Here is a 19,294-nt window from a genome sequence, read left to right as displayed (position 1 = left end):
TTCGCTTGACAGCCATTGAGTTCAGTCCCGCACAAGCTTCCTTGGCCAGTTTTGGGAAGCCACAGTCACATGTACTGCAGATCTCTATCTGCAAAACTAAGGTCCAGTTTACTGAGGTCAGAAATTCTGTGGGGCAAGGGCTGCCATCAGATGCTGGCGCAGTGCCTGTCCCAGGGTATCTCTGCTCTGCCTGGACTTCGCCCGCGCTGCTTTCATAAATAAACATAGATGTGCAAATAGAGGTATGTGTAGACAGTTGCACATACGACTCAGAAAAGCAGACGATTCCTCAGGGAAGGGGAAAGACTGACTCCAAATGTTGTCCTTTAGGGTTTGATATTTCCATTCTTCATAAGCTGATTACTGATTCATGGAATATTTTCTCAAAGACCCAGTAAAACCATTCAATCTCTTTTTGACCTTAAATATTCAGTCTCTGTTCAGGCTTTATTTTTCCCTAGGATTTGTTAGAACTGGCACTAAACTTAATATGTGAAAACTCTATGTAACGTAGAGAAAATGCTGAAAGACAGCTAAACGTTAAAATACATTACTTTTATTTGCAGATTTTTCTCATTTAAAAGTTAAATAGATTTGCAAAGCACAGAACCTTGAAGATCTGCTAATATTATGATATTTTTCAAAACAATAGTATTTCACGTACTCAGGAACAAATGTTAAACCAAATAAAAAGCAGGGTATTTAATTACTGCTACCTTTGGTTCACAGAGGCTTGCAGTTGTGTCTGTCCTGATTTTGATTTTTCAGAAGTCTGAGCTCTGCTTCTGGGTTTGTTGTGAATGTGTGTTGTGGAATTAAATAGTTTACTACACAATAAACATTATGCTCATCTTTTTCAATATTTCATATTATGCATCAGTAATAATGCTACACAGCATTTTTGGAGAAATTTTCATAGAAAAGTCGTTTCATTATAAAATATGTATCTTTCTGTAAAGTCCTTGTAAGAGCAGCGATAGTTGCAGGCCACCCAAAACCAGCGACTAGTTGCTTATAAACCTTCTTTAACCCTTTTCTCTTAAGTTTTCTAGTTAACATAATAAGGTTAAAGTAAGAGCAGTTGTTTCTAACCTGTATTTAGCTTGTAGTTTATCGCTTCTTTTTGAGCATGGATGAAGGGATTGTGTGCCTGAAGCTGCTTTTTCCAGACATATCAGTTGATCTAATAAAATGCATGGCCTCACCCTAGTAATCTTGGTCCTCTTTTATAAAATGTTTATATGTGGACCTTTAAAATAAAATGTGCATGACATGCGGACTTGCTTGCGAATAAGAAGAGGAAGACTAGCAGCATGGGATGAGATAGAGTCACTGTGTAGCACAGAGCCTATTAGCCTCTACAGAAAATATCTTGGTGTTGCCGCTTTGCGTAACATGGTAGCAGTACCTTCTCCAACCCTGCAAGGAACCTGCCTGTCCCTGTGTGTGACATAAAGGCAGCTCTGTTGCTAACTGTCCCCCTGAAATACAGAAGTCAAGCTCTGTTTATGCAAAGTTTGCTCTATTAAAAATTATTGGTGAGTTAGTGGCTGAGTCGAAATAAGCCCTCTTGGTTCCATGCATCTGCCTCTTTAGGATACCAGCTTTAAAACCAAACCTGTGGATCCTTTGGATGAAAAAAGCATGTGTACTAATTTACTTCGTGGGGTAGCATGTGTAGCCCATGTCCTGTCATCATTTCCCAGGCAATTCTCCTGGTCTGAGATCTTGCAGCAATAGTATTTCTGCTTTCCACAGTCATAATCAAACAAATGCTCAATAGATTCACAAAAAAGGAGACATGCCACCAGTGGTCTTTTTTAATCACATCTGGGATCTGTCATCTGCAAATCTGGACTGTTTAATTGGCCAAAATTGTTTCTTGATTCTCAAAAACCTTTTATATATAAATCATCATCCAGAAGAAATGAATGAGTGCTACAACCCCCTTCTCTTGGAAGATAACACAGGAGGCTCTGGGGAGCATGACTGTATCAGTAAGTCAGGACAAAGTGCGAGGCTATATATATAGCTGACAGCAGCCCTGGTGTTTTAACTCCTGTGCTGTGCTAGGCTATGGCCACACAGCCCTGCTTTAGGATAGAATTGGGTCCATTGTGTTGAGCCACATGATGGTTTGTGCCTGGCATTAGGCAGTTGTGCAGTCAGGTCTATCTAGACAGATCGTGCCATTACCCTTAATAAGAAAAGGTATTTTAGAGACAGTCCTGTCAGTCCTGGCCACTTCACCTTTGCAGGAGTGCTTTTTGAAGGATGCCATTTCACACCAAAAATGCAAAGCCTCGCTTGGGGTATTTGCAGAGCACCCTGAAAGCTGCGGGTTCAGCAACCCTCCCACCTCGTTTTTCTGTTCGTTTAAGCTGTGTCTGATTCCAAACTGCTCTGTAGCCCTGAAATAAGCAGCACTATTGAATAAAGAGCCTGCAAACAGGGACAGCTCTGAGAGCAAGTTTCATAACCACTGTCCCCTACTGGGAAAAGCAGTCCCAAGCCAGTGAGCCTTGCCAGGCAGATCCAGCATCTTTTGTCCATTTGGACAGAAGACAAGACCAAATGCTGGGCTCTCCTGTAGGGAAGGTTTTGCAGGTCCTCTGAAGCTGCTTCTTGCTGCTGCTGAGTTTAAGCTCAGGGTTAAATATGGAGGGTGTGAAGGAAAAGAGCAAATGAAAAAATTTCCTTCCCCTTGAGAACCTGTGTTCCTCTTGCATTTGTTTTGATTTTAGGTGCAGGAAAAATACCACTGAGAGTGGTAAGTCTGTATTCTCCATAATAGCAAGCACCCATTTCAAGTGAGATTCATCCAGGCAGAGAAATAGTTAGATCATGGAGAAGGAGCTGGAGCTTTCCTAGGAATGATGATGAGTGAGGCCCCAAGGGAGCAGTGGGGCTATGTCCCACAGACCATTTGGAGTTGCTGATGGTGAGCAGGCTGATGCAACAGTGCTGGCTCTCCTGCTTTTCACAACAATCCACCATCTGTACCTTGATTTGGAGAAGACTGCATGGAGACCTCTTAAGAGACCTGAAAGGGACCTGTAAGGATGCCAGAGAGGGACTCTTCATTACGGACTGTAGCAATAGGACAAGGGGAAATGGGTTTAAACTGAAGCAGGGGAAGTTTAGATTAGATATAAGGAAGAAGTTCTTTACTGTGAGGGTGGTGAGGCACTGGAACAGGGTGCCTGAGGAAGTGATAAATGCTCCATCCCTGGCAGTGTTCAAGGCCAGGTTGGACAGAGCCTTGGGCAACATAGTCTAGGATGAAGCATCCCTGCCCATGGCAGGGGGGTTGGAACTATATGATTTTAAGGTCCTTTCCAACCCAAACCATTCTATAATTCTATGACTGTGATTATAAAACCTAGTAAAAGTATTTCTCCTAAACAGTGGGTTGCTGTGTGTGGCACTCCAGACTGATGGGTTTCCCCATCATCTCCCATTTGATAATTCTCAGTTCCCTGCCTTAGGTGGCGCAAGCACCCCTGCACTTTCCTCATTAGGGTGTCTGGCTTCTCACCTCCACCAGGATCTCCCTTCCTGGACTCTCCAGCCAGCCCCATGTCTCTTTATCCTTTATTTGTCAGTCTTGTCTCACCTCACTGTATCTTCATTCCTCTGGCTTCTTTCATCATTCTAGCTCCATTTTTTCACCACCTTTTCCTTACTGATTTTCTCTTGTGATTTGAATAGCATGCAGCAGTGACAGAGACCTCATCCCACTTGTTTTTCCTCCTCCCCTTTAGTCTGGCTTTCATCTGCTGTGCTTTCAAGTCTTTTCAAAGAGTGCTGAGGTATCGGTGAAGGCATGAAACACTGAACTAGAAAACACCAACATTTTTTTAATTCTTTTGCTAATCTTACCTGGTAAGCAGATAAACTGTGCAATTCTATTTTCATAGAACTGTGCAATTCTCTAGCAAATACACTAAAGAGGTAGAGCTCAAGCAGGTGAAGGTTTGTGAAGCCAGTTCTTCGGAAGAGGCTCTCTCCTTAGGCAGTCAGCTCTAGGTCTGGCTGGCCTTCCCTCTGCTTTCAGACTTACATTTGCACTAACATTATTACTTTCCACATCAACATGGTGACCAGCTCCGTTTACACTGGTATGCTTCCCAACATAATGCTTTGGCTTTTACCGTGATACCAGATCTGTCCCCTGGATTCTGGTACTTTTGCAGGGCTCGCCTCGTACCATCTGGTTTTTGGCAGGCTGTGCCTAGGCTCAAGACCTGGCAGGCCAGATGCTGGGGCTGTTGTGAGGCAGAGAACATAGTTCACTTTTAGATGCGATGTGACGATCTTGCTGAATCCTTAGGTTATTTTTTCCTAAGTTGGCCAAATATTAAGCAATGACTGAAAAAACGCACCCTGGTAAAATCTGTTCAAGTGCATAAAATCATACAATGTGTTGCTGATTTCCTCTTCTGCAGCAAGGCACCAGCCTTTCAGGCACACGAAGTGTAAAGAGCCTTGCAGCTTTCAAATTTACAGCTGTCCAAATCAAATGTGCAAACTCAGTGGAGTTTGTTTATTTAATTCTGCTTTATAATACCCTTAACTTGATACCAAGTAAAAGAAACAATCTGGCAAAGACATCATTAAACAGATTAATAAGGACTGGATGACTCATTTTGTTTGAACAAATGGATTATTTTGCAATCAGAAGTACAAATGTTAACCAGCTTTATTTTTAGTTGAAAATGTCAAGAGGTCAGAAACAATTAAAGCAACTGTAAGGTGGGAGTACCCAGAGTTTGTGTTCTCTTGGATTTACACCTTACTAAAATTGCTTTTATTGCAGCTTAGTGACTTACTAACATTTTTCTGATAAGATAATGGGAAATGACTGTGTAGGCATATTTACTGGTAAGAAGAGATTAGAGTCAAACAGAAATGGAGCATACTTTTCATTTTAACAGAACAAGAGCTGGAAAGCTGAGAGGATCTGCTTTTTCCTTGCATGAGTTCAAATGTAGTGATTGTATTTTAAAAGGAATGTCTGACATGCTTAGGACTTTTATGTCAGCTCAGAATTCAGTGTTTCGAATATCAGCTGCAAGATACTTCATGTTGCAGTTCCTTCTTTGAAAGTTTATTGTGTTTAGAGACAAGAGAATGTGATGTTAAAGTGCAAAGAACGCATACCGCAGCTCAGCAGCAGGACTGCTTCGAGAACAGGCACTTTGGCATCAGGAGGTGCTGCTGTTGAGCCTGTCCCTTGCAAGCCATGCACTAGCAAGGTTGGAGGCAAGTTTAGGGGAGAATGTTCCTTTTGCTGCTCCCAGTGTCAGGGGGTTGGAATTACTGGCCCTATGTAATTAGGCACCATGAGCTCACTGGTGCAGCATCTCACTCAGCCTGTTCCTGGTGCACCCAACATAGCAGAGGCACCACCTGAGTCACCTGCAGGGCTGTCATCTCTGGTGCGGGTGCTCTGCTGGGGGTCACCGTGGGGCTTGTGTGATTCCAGGAGGATGGCAGGAGCCGATGGCCCAAGGGGGATTGGATGCTCTGTGCCAGAGGTGCTGGTGGTGATGGACAATTCCAGTATTGCTCTGCCTGCTGTTGCGTCCACCGGCTGAAACTTGCCTTGTGCTCTCACTGGTGCCTGATCTGCTTCTTTTCCCCAGCTGGAACACCTTGGTAACTGTGTGTTCTCTGTAACAGGTCCGGATCGAGGATGACATTGCAGTGACAGCCAGTGGAATGGAGCTGCTAACCTGTGTCCCACGTACTATTGAAGAAATAGAGGCTTTCATGGCAGAAGGCCAAAGCAGTGCCAAGTCATTTGAGTGCCTCTCCAACCAAAAGCAGTAAACTTGAGGATGATAGTTACTGTCTAAGCTAATCACTCATCATTCTGATTTAATGCTGCAGCATATACAGTAAAACACACCAAATTCTTAATAGCAAGAGAGGTAGGCAGGCTATTAGCTGGAATGATCCATTCATTAAAAATGAAGGTAGAAGGCTTCAGCACTTGATATCCAAGTAATTCAAAATACTGCTGCTTCCCATCAGCAGTTTACATTGCCAAGTACTACCTGAATAACCCTACTGCATTAACAGTGGGACTTATATTTCTGTCAGATCCCAGCTCAGCCATATCTTGCGATTAAATCTGAATTTCGGTGATTTGGACTCTAATTATCTGAATGCTGTCAGCAGTTGTAACAATCTAAGTCCTTTTTTGAACTTCATCCCAGGTACTGTGAAAATCATAGAAGAAAAAACAGCTGTTCTCAGTGAACATGACACATTTTTCTTACAGATCTTGTTTCAGTGTCAATGGAGTACACAGAATCAAATTTTTATTAAAATTACCCTTGGCATCATCTATGCTCACAACTTCGTGATCATTATGCTCTTCTGCTCCAGTTCCTGCTTCTTTATCTGACCTTTCTACCAATTTGTGCTCTGGAAACTTTGACCCGTCGTTAGCTAGATCTGTCTGCTCTGGGTAGTGGGCGTACTGATCCTTAACACGCAGCCCAGTGCTTATTAGATTTGTCCATCTGTTTGTTCCTTAAAAATGTTGATTGCTGTGGTATTGACAAGCCTTAGAAATAACAAGAAGGGAGAATCTTTGCTGCAGGGCTCATGGTCATTCATCAGCATATGCTGTGCAGAATGGTATTTTTAACTATCCAGTGTTAGCCGGCTCACAATGAAATCACGTCAGCTTTATTTGGATACACCACAAATATAGTAATAAAGATCATAACTTGAATTTCCATTCATGCAAGGTTTAAATTACCCAAAGGGACCTTTCTTTACTGTAGGTGTTCATCAGCCTGCAGGAGAATAAATACATTTCTTGCATCATAAAACAGCACTAGTTGCTGTAACTACATAAAAATAATCTTGGTCACTTTATGAACACATCAGACTCCGGTCTTCAGGCTCTGTTGCCCAGTTTGAGTGCAAAGCTGCTTCAGAACGTCTGTCTGCCATGCAAGGGGGGACTGAAATCACAACAGGATGTCGGGGGCTTTCAGGGTCATACCACTTGCCCGATGAGAGTTTTCCCATTGTGAAGGTTGACTTGATTACCTCGGTGTTGCAGTTCTGTTGCTCACATGTCACTTTATTAACAAATGAGTCCATTTACATTTTTTTTAAAGGTTGCTGGGCACTGGTTTGTAAGAGGTAAGTGCAGGAGGTCTTGATTGTGAAGGAGAAGGGGCAAGAAGGGGAGGGTGTGGGATCTGTAGCTCGTATTTGCAACTGCACTAATGCTTCCTTCTGTGATCAGGTGTCATGCCTCTGAAATGTAGTACTTGTGCAGAGGACATCAGGCTTTGCTTTGATAGCTTTGCAGATTCACAAACGTAGAAACTACACTAGCACTGCTTCAGAGTTGTCTGCCCCTAAAACTGGGGAGCTTTTTCCAGTGCAAGACAGTGCTCGTGGCCTCAGCCCTCTTCCAAGTGTTTTCCTGCTCTGAACACACCCATGGGATCACTCACTGCTTTGGGCACTCTGAAACCTGCTGTTGCTTGGGTTCAATTTCCAAGTAACACCTCAGAGATTTAAAAGAAAAAAAAAAAAAAGGAGTTTTGGAATTGTTTCAACTAAGCTGTAACCCCAGTCTAGTTAATAGGCCTTTCCCTGCCTGTGATTAATCTTGGCAAATATTGGCCTCTGCTGTTGCAGAACAGGTCGAGCAATCTGGGATGCTGCAGGAGGCAGAACTGGTTCTGCTTCAACATGTACCAGTGAACAAACCCTGCCATGAGTGAGTTGTGGGGAGAGCACTTGCTCACGCAACCAGCTGCTCTGTTGTTTGCTTGCCTGAAACATGGGTGCGTTTTGGGCTGGGACGGTGCACTGTCTCCCATTTTCCTTCATTATCAGGCCCGTGAACTTGGTGAATATGAATTTCATCCTTCCTTCCAGAAGTCTGTTCTGTAATTATGATAATTTTTATCCACTTAAGAAAAAAGTGAATTAGAACTTTTTTCTAAATTGTGTGTGTGATTGTGATGCAGGGAATTAAACCTTTTAATAATGACAAAGTGGTATTTAATACACTTTAACTGTATTGGGGGGGGGGGAGAAATACAGGTTGTGGCAAACTTTCTTTTTGACTACATTAGGATATTTTAGGCTGTTTGTTAGCTATGTTTTCCCAAATGCTTTTCCCCTTGGTGCAAACAGACTCAAAGTGGCACCAGAATAACAGTGTGTTATGTTGAGCAAGTTGCTGTGTTTAGAAAGGGCTGAGTGCTCCTGAACCCGTCTGTTTAAACTGTGTCAGCTCCCTGGGGTTGGATGCACTTGGGATTTATCTGCAGGGTATAATTAAAGTGGTAGATCCTCCTAGTGCTGGTGGAGTCTAGAGTAGCAAAAAAATGGGAATGTTGCCTGGTAAAATGTATTGTGCTCCTTCTTCTAGTGACAAGCACTGTATTCTGTCACAGACTATAGCTGTTAAGACAAATGTGACAAAGTGTCAAAAAGGAAAACCTGTTATAGGCCTACTATGAAATTTTCTTGTGTAGATGCAATTTTCTTGTTTTTAGGAAGGAGTCATCCAAGTCACCTGCCATGGGTGTTCTGTGTTTTGCAGTGGCATTTTGCTGTCACACAGCCTGGGCTGCTCCACCCTGGGGCAGAGCTGGAAAGCCTCACCTCTGCCTTTGCCTCTCAGAGGTCTGAGACAGACTGGTCTCATAGACTGGTTTGGGTTGGAAAGGACCTTATAGCTCATCTAGTTCCAACCCCCTGCCACAGTCAGTGACACCTTCCACTAGACCAGGTTACTCCAAGCGCCTGTGCCCAAGCTGGCCTTGAACACTGCCAGGGATGGGGCAGCCACAGCTTCTTTGGCCAACTTCTGCCAGTGTTTTACCACCTTCATAGCAAGGAATTTCTTCCTAATAGCTAATCTAAATCTCTCCTTTTTGGCAGGCAGAGCTTAGAATAGTAGACTGACATTTTCCTTCCAACCAAACTCTGAGTATAGATTTAATGTAATAATTTGTTATAATCTTGGGTTCCTGACTTCACATATTAAAGTGATATGCGGCACACAGCCTACACGCTTCCCTAGACAATCAAAGCAAGCGTGGAGACTGCCAAGCCAGAAATGCCACTGTGCAAACAAATGACTTTTCAACTAACTCAGTGGTTTTATTTTAGACAAGAAGGAAGTGGAATCAGAGCTGTCAGGAGTAACAGGTGGAGAAGGCACCCACCAGAGCATCAGAAAGATTATTACTCCTACTCAAATATATTTAAGAAATCATTTGGAGTCCCTGTTGTGGTTATTAGGGGAAGATCCAACACCAGCCAGTCAACAAGGCCATGTAATCCCAATTCACAGAGCTGACAACTGACAACTGACAAGCTCCTGGCCTTTACATCAGAGTAGGCAGACAGTTAAAATAAGGTGCTTTCACATCATCTTTTTCCTTGTAGTTTTTGGTGTTCTGTTCCTCCCCCTTTTAATTGCAGTACATTTTCAGTCTTAAATTTCTTTTGGTTTTGTTTTTTTGGTGTGTTGTTAGCATTGTTTTTAAATCAGGAATTCAGCCAAAAGTGTAGTAAGGTTTTGATTCTTTCCATTCAGTAAAAACCTGTGTGGAAGACAGAAAGGGAGTCTGTTGCACTGATTTCTCAATGATAGCTGCTTGAGGTAGGCACCTCTGCATTTGAGGAAAATACAAAAGGGACAGGAAAAATGAGGCTAGCACTTGAAGCAAAAGGGTTTTATTAGCTTCTGATATTTCAGCCCTACCTACTTAAGCTGCAGCTAGAAACAACAAACAAACAAACAAACAAATGTATCTTTGTAAAAAGACTACCAAACAATCCATAAAAGTTTTCCACATGTATTAAAAGTTTAAATTCAAAATAAAATTGTCAAGGTTTTGTTTTCTAACAGCATCTTTATGGAGATAATATCCAAATTCTCTTCCTAAGTACAGATACAAGGCAAACAAGCGTCCTACAAAATAATCTCTAGAAAAAGGTAGTGTAGGAGGGAAATTAAGACAGTGTAATAATCCACTAGCCAGACACACAGGTTAAATGTAACACAACCATACCATCAATGAAATACTTTAAAATGAAAATAAATTAAGGTTACATCAAAGTTCCTGCTTTACCTGTATTCTTCAGATCCTCAATATGGAACATACCACTGCATTATGGATCATGGCAAAGACCTAGCACTAGCATTAAAAAAGTTGCTATAGAAAAACTTTTATGAAAATAAAACAAGACTGAAGATACTCCTTCACACAACTGTATGATGGCTATAGGAATTCCACTGAATCAGTTCTTTAAACTAGGGCCGTTTAGTTTTAAAACCACTCCAAATACAAGATTTTAGTTGTAAATCTGAGCAGCTATGAAAGTGGAGATGAATGTCAACAAGCAGTGATCCATTCCGGCTGAACAGATGCTATCTTACCCCTTTCATTTCTTATCCAAGCCACACATTTTGTTCTTCCCAATACCTGCACCCCAGCAAGAATGCAATTTTGCAGAGCACAGTTTTCTGGTAGCATTTTGACATTTTGTGAAAACCAGAATCTTGTTCTCATAAGGCCCCAGTCAGTGTGTGAGCAATGTGAACACAGGCTTAGAATTAGGCTTTGTTACACTGCTGCTTTACCTCTTATACATGATGCTTCAGACCCACTTGCCATTTAGAAGCCAACTGCCTGTATATATCATCATAATATAGTGCTATTTTTCTAGAAAACATCAGCGTCTCAGCTCACTATTAGTACACACCCTCCCCATTAACTATAAGAGGGCAGGAAAGACCAAGTGGTGCTTTATAGGACTTGCTTTACAGATTTAAAGTTGTCCACCACGTAGGAAACCAAACACCCTCCACGGCCTTTGCAGTTCTGTAATATGTAATGGGGAAAACAAAGGTCCTAAATACACTTACTTAAAGGTATTTAAAAGACATTTTATCCAATTATGAGTTCCTGGATACTACAGTGAACCATCCTGCTGGATTCCTCCCATTATGCAAACTATAAGAAGGTAAGTGAACATTTCTGTGAAAATGCTATTTCCCTAATACTAAGCTCCTTGTTGGCTATGAATTTAGATCTGCATTTATCAGATACATCTTTTAAAGGAGAAAATTACTTCAAAATGAATACCATAAGCAGTTTCTGGTTTAATTGTGTCAAACCTTCAGTGTTAAACCTAAAAAGAAGAAAATCGCCACAAAATGATAGGTAAAAGAATGGAGTTTTTGCCTGGTTACTGCATGGGCATTGCAGACAAGCTGCACCTCGAGAGTTCATTTCATAATGTTGCAACAGTGTTTACTGCCCATCGTTTTCAGGATTTGTTGTGGTGGTTTCAGTGCCAACAGGTTGCACATTGTCTGCAAGGCTGTGTGCGTGCTCGAGGAACAAGTCTTTCAGTACGCTCAGCTCCTTGGTCAGGAGCTTAATTTTTGCCTCTAAACGTTCATTTTCTTCTTTGAGCTGGTTGACCCTTTGCAGCGTGTCTTGTGCTTTCTGCTTGCTTTTTAACCGGCTCTTTTTCACTGCCATGTTGTTTCGCTCTCTGCGCTTACGATACTCATCACTGTTCCTGTCCACAAAGGAATTTTTCTTTCCCTGTTTGCTTGGAGGCACAGCTTTACCTCCACCACCAGGACTAACAGGCACCAGCTGGGGAACCTGCTGCAAACCACTGGTGTGTGCTTGGGTGTGAATCACGCTTACTCCATTCGCATCTGTACTGGTGTTGTGTTGGGATGTCTTGCTCATTTGGACAGGCTCTTCTTGGACACAACAGAATTATTAGGAGACTGAATATGATTATGTTTCTAGAAGGTGTTTCCAACAGGTCTTCACATGGATTATGGGCAAGATGAACCTAGTAGGAACAACAACAACAAAAAAAAAGCTCTTAAAGGTGCTGGCTTCAGCTACAACCTTATACATCACTAGCTTTTAGCATAAGGGACTGATGGTACATCTGGGAATAACACATCACAACTGTGCTGGAAGTGGACAAGCTGCCAACTGCATTTCAGAAACCTCTCGAATGTATTTGGATTGGAAAGGACTGTTACTGGGTCATCTAGTCAAGCTGTTTGTATTGTTCACTGGCTTTACTCAGTTATTCCAAAGCCATCCCTGACGGATGGGTGTCTAGCCTAGCCTTGAATATCTCCAGTTTCACAACCTCTGTCTTGGCAACAGGTTCCACTGTCTAACTTTTCCTCCAGTTATATAATTTTCTTAATTTTCAGACTGGAGTTTTCCTTCTGCAGTTTAAACCTATTAACAGCCTGACTCTTGACCAACAGGACTACTTGATCTTTGTCCTCTTCAGACCATCCCTCTGGGTGTATACACAGACAGATTCCTCCCTGGTCTCTTTTCTCTGGAGTGAGGGTGCTCAGACTGTCCACCTTCCCTCGAGCATCTTAACAGCACTTGCTCCTGAAGATGATGTCCACATTGATGACTGTTTTAAGATCTTAACCAAGTAGAAAAAAACACTCTATGCAAAAAGGTAGTGTGCTGTGAAGGCTGTGACTGAGTGACATTAAAGGATCCCCTTTACCACAAGCAAGGTAAGACAAGCTAAACTTGTTAACAGTACTGTAACGAGCCAGTGGCACTGAAATATAGGGTGATGGCAATGTGAGAATCACTACACTGCAAAGCCAGAGGACTGTTGCCACCCATAGGAAGACAGCAGCTGCAGCTGACTTGTCCACGAAATATATTCCCCTGCTGTAGCTCCTGCACCAGTTTTTGCTCACTCTTCTTTCCAGCAAACAGGCCTGACAAGCGGGACACCCTCTCACCTGTCTCACATTCTCCTGCTACCGCAGTCAGCCTGCTCCTGACCCTACTGGTGGCACAAGGAGGACTCCAGCACAGCTGTTGCCAGGACATGGCCCTGGCAAGGCCAACAGCTGCTCCCCTTCACTTCCCATCTCACAGGATGACCTCCTAAATGCCTAGGAGAGAAGTCTGGGAGAGAAAAGGGGAAGGGCAACAAGGTTCTTCTAAATTCCTGAAACATCTATCTACCTATGGCTCCAGTGATGAGTCAAACAAGTGCTGATTTCTTATCATGTTAAAGAAAAGTATCTAACTGGTATGAAACAATCCTACTCCAAGATCGGATTCCACTGCAGCAGTGCAGCTCTCTGCTCTGTCACACACATGCAGTATCACATGACTAGTGTTCAACATCCTCCTTGCCCATCCTCAAGAGGACCTGCTGGGACAGCAGGCAGTTGAAGTTAGTGGTGAGCAATGTTAACAGCTGCATCCAATCCGGGGATTATGCCTTTCATCAGTAACAGCACAAGAGACAGATGACTGCACTCCTGTGTCTACCTGATGAATTGAAGTGGTGAGGTGTTTGTAAAGAAAACTGCTGTGTGTCACTGGTCTTTCTAAACTCACGGGTTCAAGTTCATCATCTGTTTACTGGTCTTGTTTGTTTCTCTCAGCAGTCCGAGCTGCTGGTTTACCTTCTCCTACGGTAGCATTAAAAAGGTTAAAATTCTGTCTAGATAAATTTCAAATTTGTTTGTACTAAGGGAGCCAGAACAAGAGGCAGCTGCTGTGTAATTCAGTAAAATTCACAGAAAAGCCTAGCAAGTTTGGCTTGAATATTATTCAAAACTAACATTCTCTCACTGCAAAGTCTTCTGGCTTAGAACAAGTGATGTATGAGTACGCCCACATCGCTTCTACCAGGAAATCTTTTCATTTTTGGATTTCAGAGTAGAAAGTGACCATCAACTCTTTTTGATATCTGCATAGCTAAATATAAATACCTGTCTAACCTTTGTATTTAGTATTTTCCTGATTTCAACTCTTAAAGCAACTTTTGAAAACTACATAAAGTCTTAGATTCTGATCAAATTAACAATTTGATTCAGCAATTAAACTGAATATACAGCTAACAAGATGTCACTGCGCATATACCAGACTGGCAAGGCCAGTTGTAGTAGCTGTGCATGGGTGATTGCATAGATATTGTTAGTCAAAATGCAAGTGTATGTTCTTCTTGAAGCATATACTGGCTTTATCTCAGATTTAAATACAGGATTTCTGTAGTCCTCAGAGAGTATATAGATAGCTCTGTTAGACTGCCTATGACAGCTTAATTTTTCCACTGATTTTTAGCATCTGATTCTCAAAGTGACAGTATACTCTCCTGTCCTCTCCATTTCAACAGATTACAGTGCTTGGTAACTTCATCTGGACAGCCCAGCTAAGGAACCCATACCATTTTCATGATCTGTTTCATGTGCTTCATGAGATACTACAGCGGAAGTTTCTTCACATCGCTAGGTTCCATGTGCTGTTTCTCTCTACACTACTGAAATCTTTAATATTGCTTTAATGGTCCCTTCAGATCTCTATCATATTCCCCTGTAATTCAAAGGGGAAATTGTTTGTTCCATTAAATCAAATTTTAATGGAGTATTTCAGTTGGGCAGTACACAGGTACGAGCAGAGAAGATGAACCAGTGTCACATCTCTCAAGCAAGCATTCCAGCCCCGCTAGAACAGATGTCCCTTGATTCTTTCCCACTGGACCTGATCCATATTGTATCAAGTAACCATTTAATAAGTGAGACACACTCTTATCTAGCTTGACAATCAGAACTCTTACCTGGGAGAGATGACACATGGATACCTGTCCTGTTCCAACTAACATTTATGCAAAGCAAGCAGCACTAACTGCACTGTATCACAGATAACCCAGGAGTGGTAACAGCTGAGGCCTGGAACTGTTTTTTCCCCCTGCTTATTTGGAGGCTGGATCCCTATTATCAACTGTCAGTTCTTCAACAGAATGACAAGAAGGAAGAATATCCTGGATAGCAGCAGGTGCTATGTGGCATCCTTCAAGGAATACTGCAAGGAGATTTAAAAACAGCAGGTATAAGACATATGAAGGGGGTTCTCACAAAGGGTTGGGTAAAGGACACAGGTGTCATGAGGGCAGGGAGGCAGATGGGTCTCAAGAGTTCCATTTCTCAGACACCGTCACACTATCACAGCTGCTCTGCTCCTCTCCCACACACAGGTTGGTTTCCTGTAAATGGACAACAGCCCCAGCACAGCAGGAGGCAGCTGCTTGGAAAGCCACTGAGTCTCCCAGCATCTTGTTCCCATAAAGCTGCTCATCAGCTAAAGCTCAGCAACAGCCCCAGGCTGGTTCCACCCAGCACATGGTAGTGTTTCCAGTGGCCAGTTAGAACTGCCTTGTTTTCTCCTTGGGCCACCAACTGGCCACCCACTGCAGCCTACATAATAGCTGGTAACTCAGAAGTGTTTTCTCAGGCAGGTAAGTGTTTCTTACTGTCTGACAGCACTCCTCAGTGACCACAGAATCTCCCAAGCAAATCAAGGCCTTTATTTTGCTTTCACAAAAAAAAAACAAAAAACCAAAACAAACAAAAATAAAAAACAGAAAACTTCTGTTTATTTTGGTTAAAAGCAAAAGATCTAAGTAACAAAACCTGTTAACTTAGATCAGGTTGGTTTTTTTTTACTTGGCAGAAAAAGGAAAACACAAAATGCTTCTTTCTGCTTCTTTTCTGAGATGTGACTGTGTTGATTCTGATCTTGAGTCAGATTTATTTATTGCACAGTCACTTAGATGCCTTGTCTAATGCAAAATCAGTCCCAATCTGCACAGCAATAGATGGCCTCCTTTGTCTCCCACTCCAGCAGGAATACTCCAGCAGGATCTAACTTTAAATCCAGATAACCCTGTACAAAGAACAGCACAAAGCTCCAGCCATACTGGCTCAACACTGGATGGACCCACTCCTGTGTGGTTTTCTGCCCACTCTCACGGGCAAGTTAGTAAGAGCTGATGGTAACTCTCGCATACTGAAGGCTACACAACTTTGAGACTGGGTAGTTGAAATCTACCATCTGCTGCCGTAACTGACAAAGCCGCCTTCCTGTATTTTTCTTGGAGTTTTTCTCCATACAGCTTAAAAGAAAAATACACTCCAACATCCTTAAAAAAATGTGCTCAGAACATCTGAACTATGCATTTTAATTGCAGGTTGGCAGCATCGATGACAGAACCACAAACAATTCCAGGTACCAGGAGGCAAGGAGGTATAGATGTGATCCTGAGTTGTAATGAGGGCAGCTATTCCTAAAGATGAACTAATGTCTTAAATCCAGGAGTTTTTAAAATTACAGATTTGCATGCTTTCTGAAGAGGCATTACAACCACTATCGCTAAGGGTTGTACCGCCTTGTTTTAATGACTGCTATTTCCCACCAGATGTCAGAGCTAAGACCGACACCAGGCGTTGTGCTAGATCTGCTTTGAAAGTTGTGCCTCGACCTGTAAAAATCTGTTGGGAACCACAGCGATTTGTCAAGGCATTCAGAACTCCACTGAGCGCCCTTACAGCGTCCCAGTCCTTACAACGCGGCGTTCTGTCGGCACCGGCGGCCACTCGCTGACCTTCCCCCAGGCCGGGCGCACTCGGCAACAGCTGCGACGACGGCGCGGCCCCGCTGTCAAACGCACCTGGGGCCGCGTCGGGCCGGCCCCGCTCCCCCGGGCCGGACTCACCGCAGGCACCGGGCCCGCTCCTCCCCTCTCCCGCGGGCCCGTGGCGGCGGCGCCGCCGCCCTCCCCGGGGGCCGCCCGTCCCCGGCCGCGCTGCTCCTGCTCCTGCTCCTCCTCCCCCGCCGCACGGGGCGCAGGGGTGCCCGGCGCTGCCAAGCCGTGACTTCACCGGGGGAGGAAAGGGAAGGGAAGGGGAGGGGAGGGGAGGGGAGCCGGGGCCGCCCGCCGATTGCATCATGCGCGCCCCTGCGACACGGCGGGAGGAGGGAGGGAGGGAGACGGCCGAGGGCCAGCCCGGCCCGACGCGGCCCCCAGGCCCCCCCCACCCCAGCGCCCCGGCCCGCCGCCCCCCGCACGGCCGCGCTTACCTATGGCGGCGCGAGCGGGCGGTGGCGGAGGCGGCGGGAGGGGCCAGGCCGGGCCCGAGCCTCCTTCCTTAACGTGCGGCGCGCAGGAGAGCGGCGATTGCGACACCTCCCGCTCCGCCCGCCCCCTCGCCAATCGCCACGGCGCCGGCCGCCGGGATGATGCAATAGCCGCACCGATAGGCAGCCGGCGCTGCCAGTCAGGCCCAGCACCCCTGCACGGAGAGGGCTCACCCTCGCCGCCCCGTCGGGAGTCGCGTCCCGCTGCCGCCCGCTGGAGGGAAAGGCGCTGAGGGGCCACGGGCGTCCGCGGCGCTGCGGGCGCCATCTTCCCCTCTCCGACATGGGGAGGGCGCTGGAGGAGGTGTTGAGGGGCTTGGCGGAGGAGGCTGGTGGTACCTCCCCACGGCCCCCCGCTGCCCTGCGCCTGCAGCCTGTGTTTCCCGATCCCTTACCCTCGAGGGCAGCACTGGGGGGACTCGTCCCACGTGCGGGTGCCCCAGGCCGGGCCCCAGCTGGGTGATGCGTGGCGGCAGCTGGCACGGAATTGGCCAGAACAGAGTTGTGTTTCTGTACTCGTTGGCACCTGTTAATTGGGCCTGTGCTGTTAATTAACACCTGGCTGAGTATTTCCATCTCAGTGTAGCTGCTGTGTGGTTTGTCTCTGCGGGTGGATGAGAGATACGGTGGAAGGAATTCTAAGGACTCCAAATGAGACTTCTAACTGTTCACTGCAGAAATTGTGGCAAATTCCTAGATTTCATAAACTATCATTCAGTTTTCCTTTTCAGACATTAAGAAAAGGCTAAACCCTGGCAGACTGGGGAACATCTAAATCATGGAGCTAAATGTCATTAAATTATGCACCGATTCGCTGGTATGTGTTTGTTATTGTAAAATACTTCACTTTTTATAGAGAAGAATTGGGTTTTGGCCCTTAATGTTTTCAGACGCTCTGGTTTACAACACTTTCATTCTGCCTAAAAAAAAAATCACAGTGTGTACACGTATACATATGTTAATATCTCAAGCTCTGTATGTCCAGGATGTGCTTACAGCTCTTCAGATGGGAAACAGGCAGTTCTGTACACAGGCGTGTGCATCTGCAGCATCGCCAGTTTATAAGGTCAGTTTTGAACAAGGTCAGGCGTGCAGTCAGTGAAAACAGTAGTGTGAAGGGGAAAAAAAAAAGCAGTCTTTGTTTAAAAGCAGAGAGACAAAGTTGCAATCTGTCCCTTACACCAGTTTAGCGCATAGACCTGCCTGGGAAATACTTCATGTCTGCAAAAGTGGGAAAACTCAGATTTGTAAACGCCGTTGTAGAGCTCAGTGATGCAGATACAGTTACTTGTATTTGCCTTTTTTATGTCTGGGTGATGTTGGGGCAGAGGGGGTGGGGATTGTTCCTGTAAAGCCTTGTGGAAAACAAACCAGGTTTGCAGAAGTGTTTCTGAGGATTAGCCTGCGCAAAGAGTTTTGCTCAGCTCATTACCATGAAGATACTTTTCCTTGTCAGTCATCAAGTATTTGCTTTAGAGTCTAATATTTTTCTGTTTCTCAGTTGAAACTGTTACATTTTCTGTGACAATGACTCATCCATCTATAGGTAGAGAAAAATTCCAGGTAAGCATTAACCATTATCCTTTGCTCACAATAGTTAAGTAAGTGTGTGCTCTTAGAGTGCTTTCCTAGGATTTTAGAGCACTTTATGACCATTCATTCATTAATCCTCATGAAAGAAAGCTGAAGAAAATAAAATGTAGACCAACTTATTCTCAGAGTCTGATTATTCTAAACGTTAATGCTCACACATAATTCAGCACAGGTAAGGAGCTCCCGCGCTTAGTTGGCATTGTATCCTGTTACAGGAAAACCATCACACAGTGTGCTTTAGTGTTTGCAGGATTTTTTTTTTTTTCCCACAGCATTACAGTAAAAACAGGATATGATCAGACTCTGAGAATAAGTTGGTCTACATTTTATTTTCTTCAGCTTTCTTTCATGAGGATTAATGAATGAATGAAGTGCTCTAAAAAAAAAATCAGGATATGATGGAAGCAATCTAAGAAGTAGCCACATGAATGTATGGGAGCTGCTCAAGAGGTGTCATTGAAACACACCCTTTACCTGCTTGTTTGTGAGTTACTGAGCTGTGCAGGAGCTCTGGAGCCAGGTGTCACAGGTTGGGATGGAGTCCTTTTTGCTGTGATTCTGGATGTATTGCTAGAGCAGCAGTCTACCTCTATGACTGTAGATAATACTGTAGATAATACCGTATCATATTTTTATGCACATAATACAGTCTCATGATTCTTTAAAGTCTTTAGCCCTTGAAAAAGCTTGCA

The 19,294-nt window shown here is 44.1% G+C and overlaps 2 protein-coding genes and 1 long non-coding RNA gene across 4 annotated transcripts in view; 2 read left to right on the top strand and 1 right to left on the bottom strand.

Moving 5' to 3' along the window:
- Window positions 1–6,353, top strand: part of PEPD (peptidase D) — a 140,476-nt gene extending 134,123 nt beyond the window's left edge. For both annotated transcript variants that reach the window (XM_061469165.1, XM_061469164.1), the window contains one exon: window positions 5,686–6,353. In XM_061469165.1, the coding sequence (XP_061325149.1) occupies window positions 5,686–5,835 (150 nt within the window). In that variant the 3' untranslated portion in view covers window positions 5,836–6,353. The remainder of the gene's footprint in view (window positions 1–5,685) is intronic.
- Window positions 6,354–8,828: 2,475 nt separating this feature from the next.
- LOC133277375 (uncharacterized) lies at window positions 8,829–10,117 on the top strand. Its single transcript, XR_009746176.1, has 2 exons — window positions 8,829–9,390; window positions 9,593–10,117. It is a non-coding gene; the product is annotated as an uncharacterized LOC133277375 (long non-coding RNA).
- CEBPG (CCAAT enhancer binding protein gamma) lies at window positions 9,717–17,056 on the bottom strand. Its single transcript, XM_061469163.1, has 2 exons — window positions 16,953–17,056; window positions 9,717–11,877 (listed from the first exon to the last, which is right to left on the bottom strand). Exon 2 carries the CDS (start codon window positions 11,766–11,768, stop codon window positions 11,316–11,318), a length of 453 nt encoding a protein of 150 aa, XP_061325147.1. The 5' UTR covers window positions 11,769–11,877; window positions 16,953–17,056; the 3' UTR covers window positions 9,717–11,315.
- Between the last annotated feature and the right edge of the window lie 2,238 nt (window positions 17,057–19,294).

This window comes from Pezoporus flaviventris, unplaced genomic scaffold, assembly GCF_033815535.1.
Source record: "Pezoporus flaviventris isolate CSIRO_AGI_PZ_B2104156 unplaced genomic scaffold, CSIRO_AGI_Pfla_v1 ptg000054l, whole genome shotgun sequence".
Lineage (NCBI taxonomy): Eukaryota > Metazoa > Chordata > Aves > Psittaciformes > Psittacidae > Pezoporus > Pezoporus flaviventris.
The sequence above is the reverse complement of the archived record's forward strand: the minus strand, read 5'-3'. Positions and strand labels throughout refer to the sequence as shown.

Excerpts from the sequence above, each read along its gene's own strand:
- CEBPG (XM_061469163.1), bottom strand. The coding sequence starts at position 11,768 with ATGAGCAAGACATCCCAACACAACACCAGTACAGATGCGAATGGAGTA.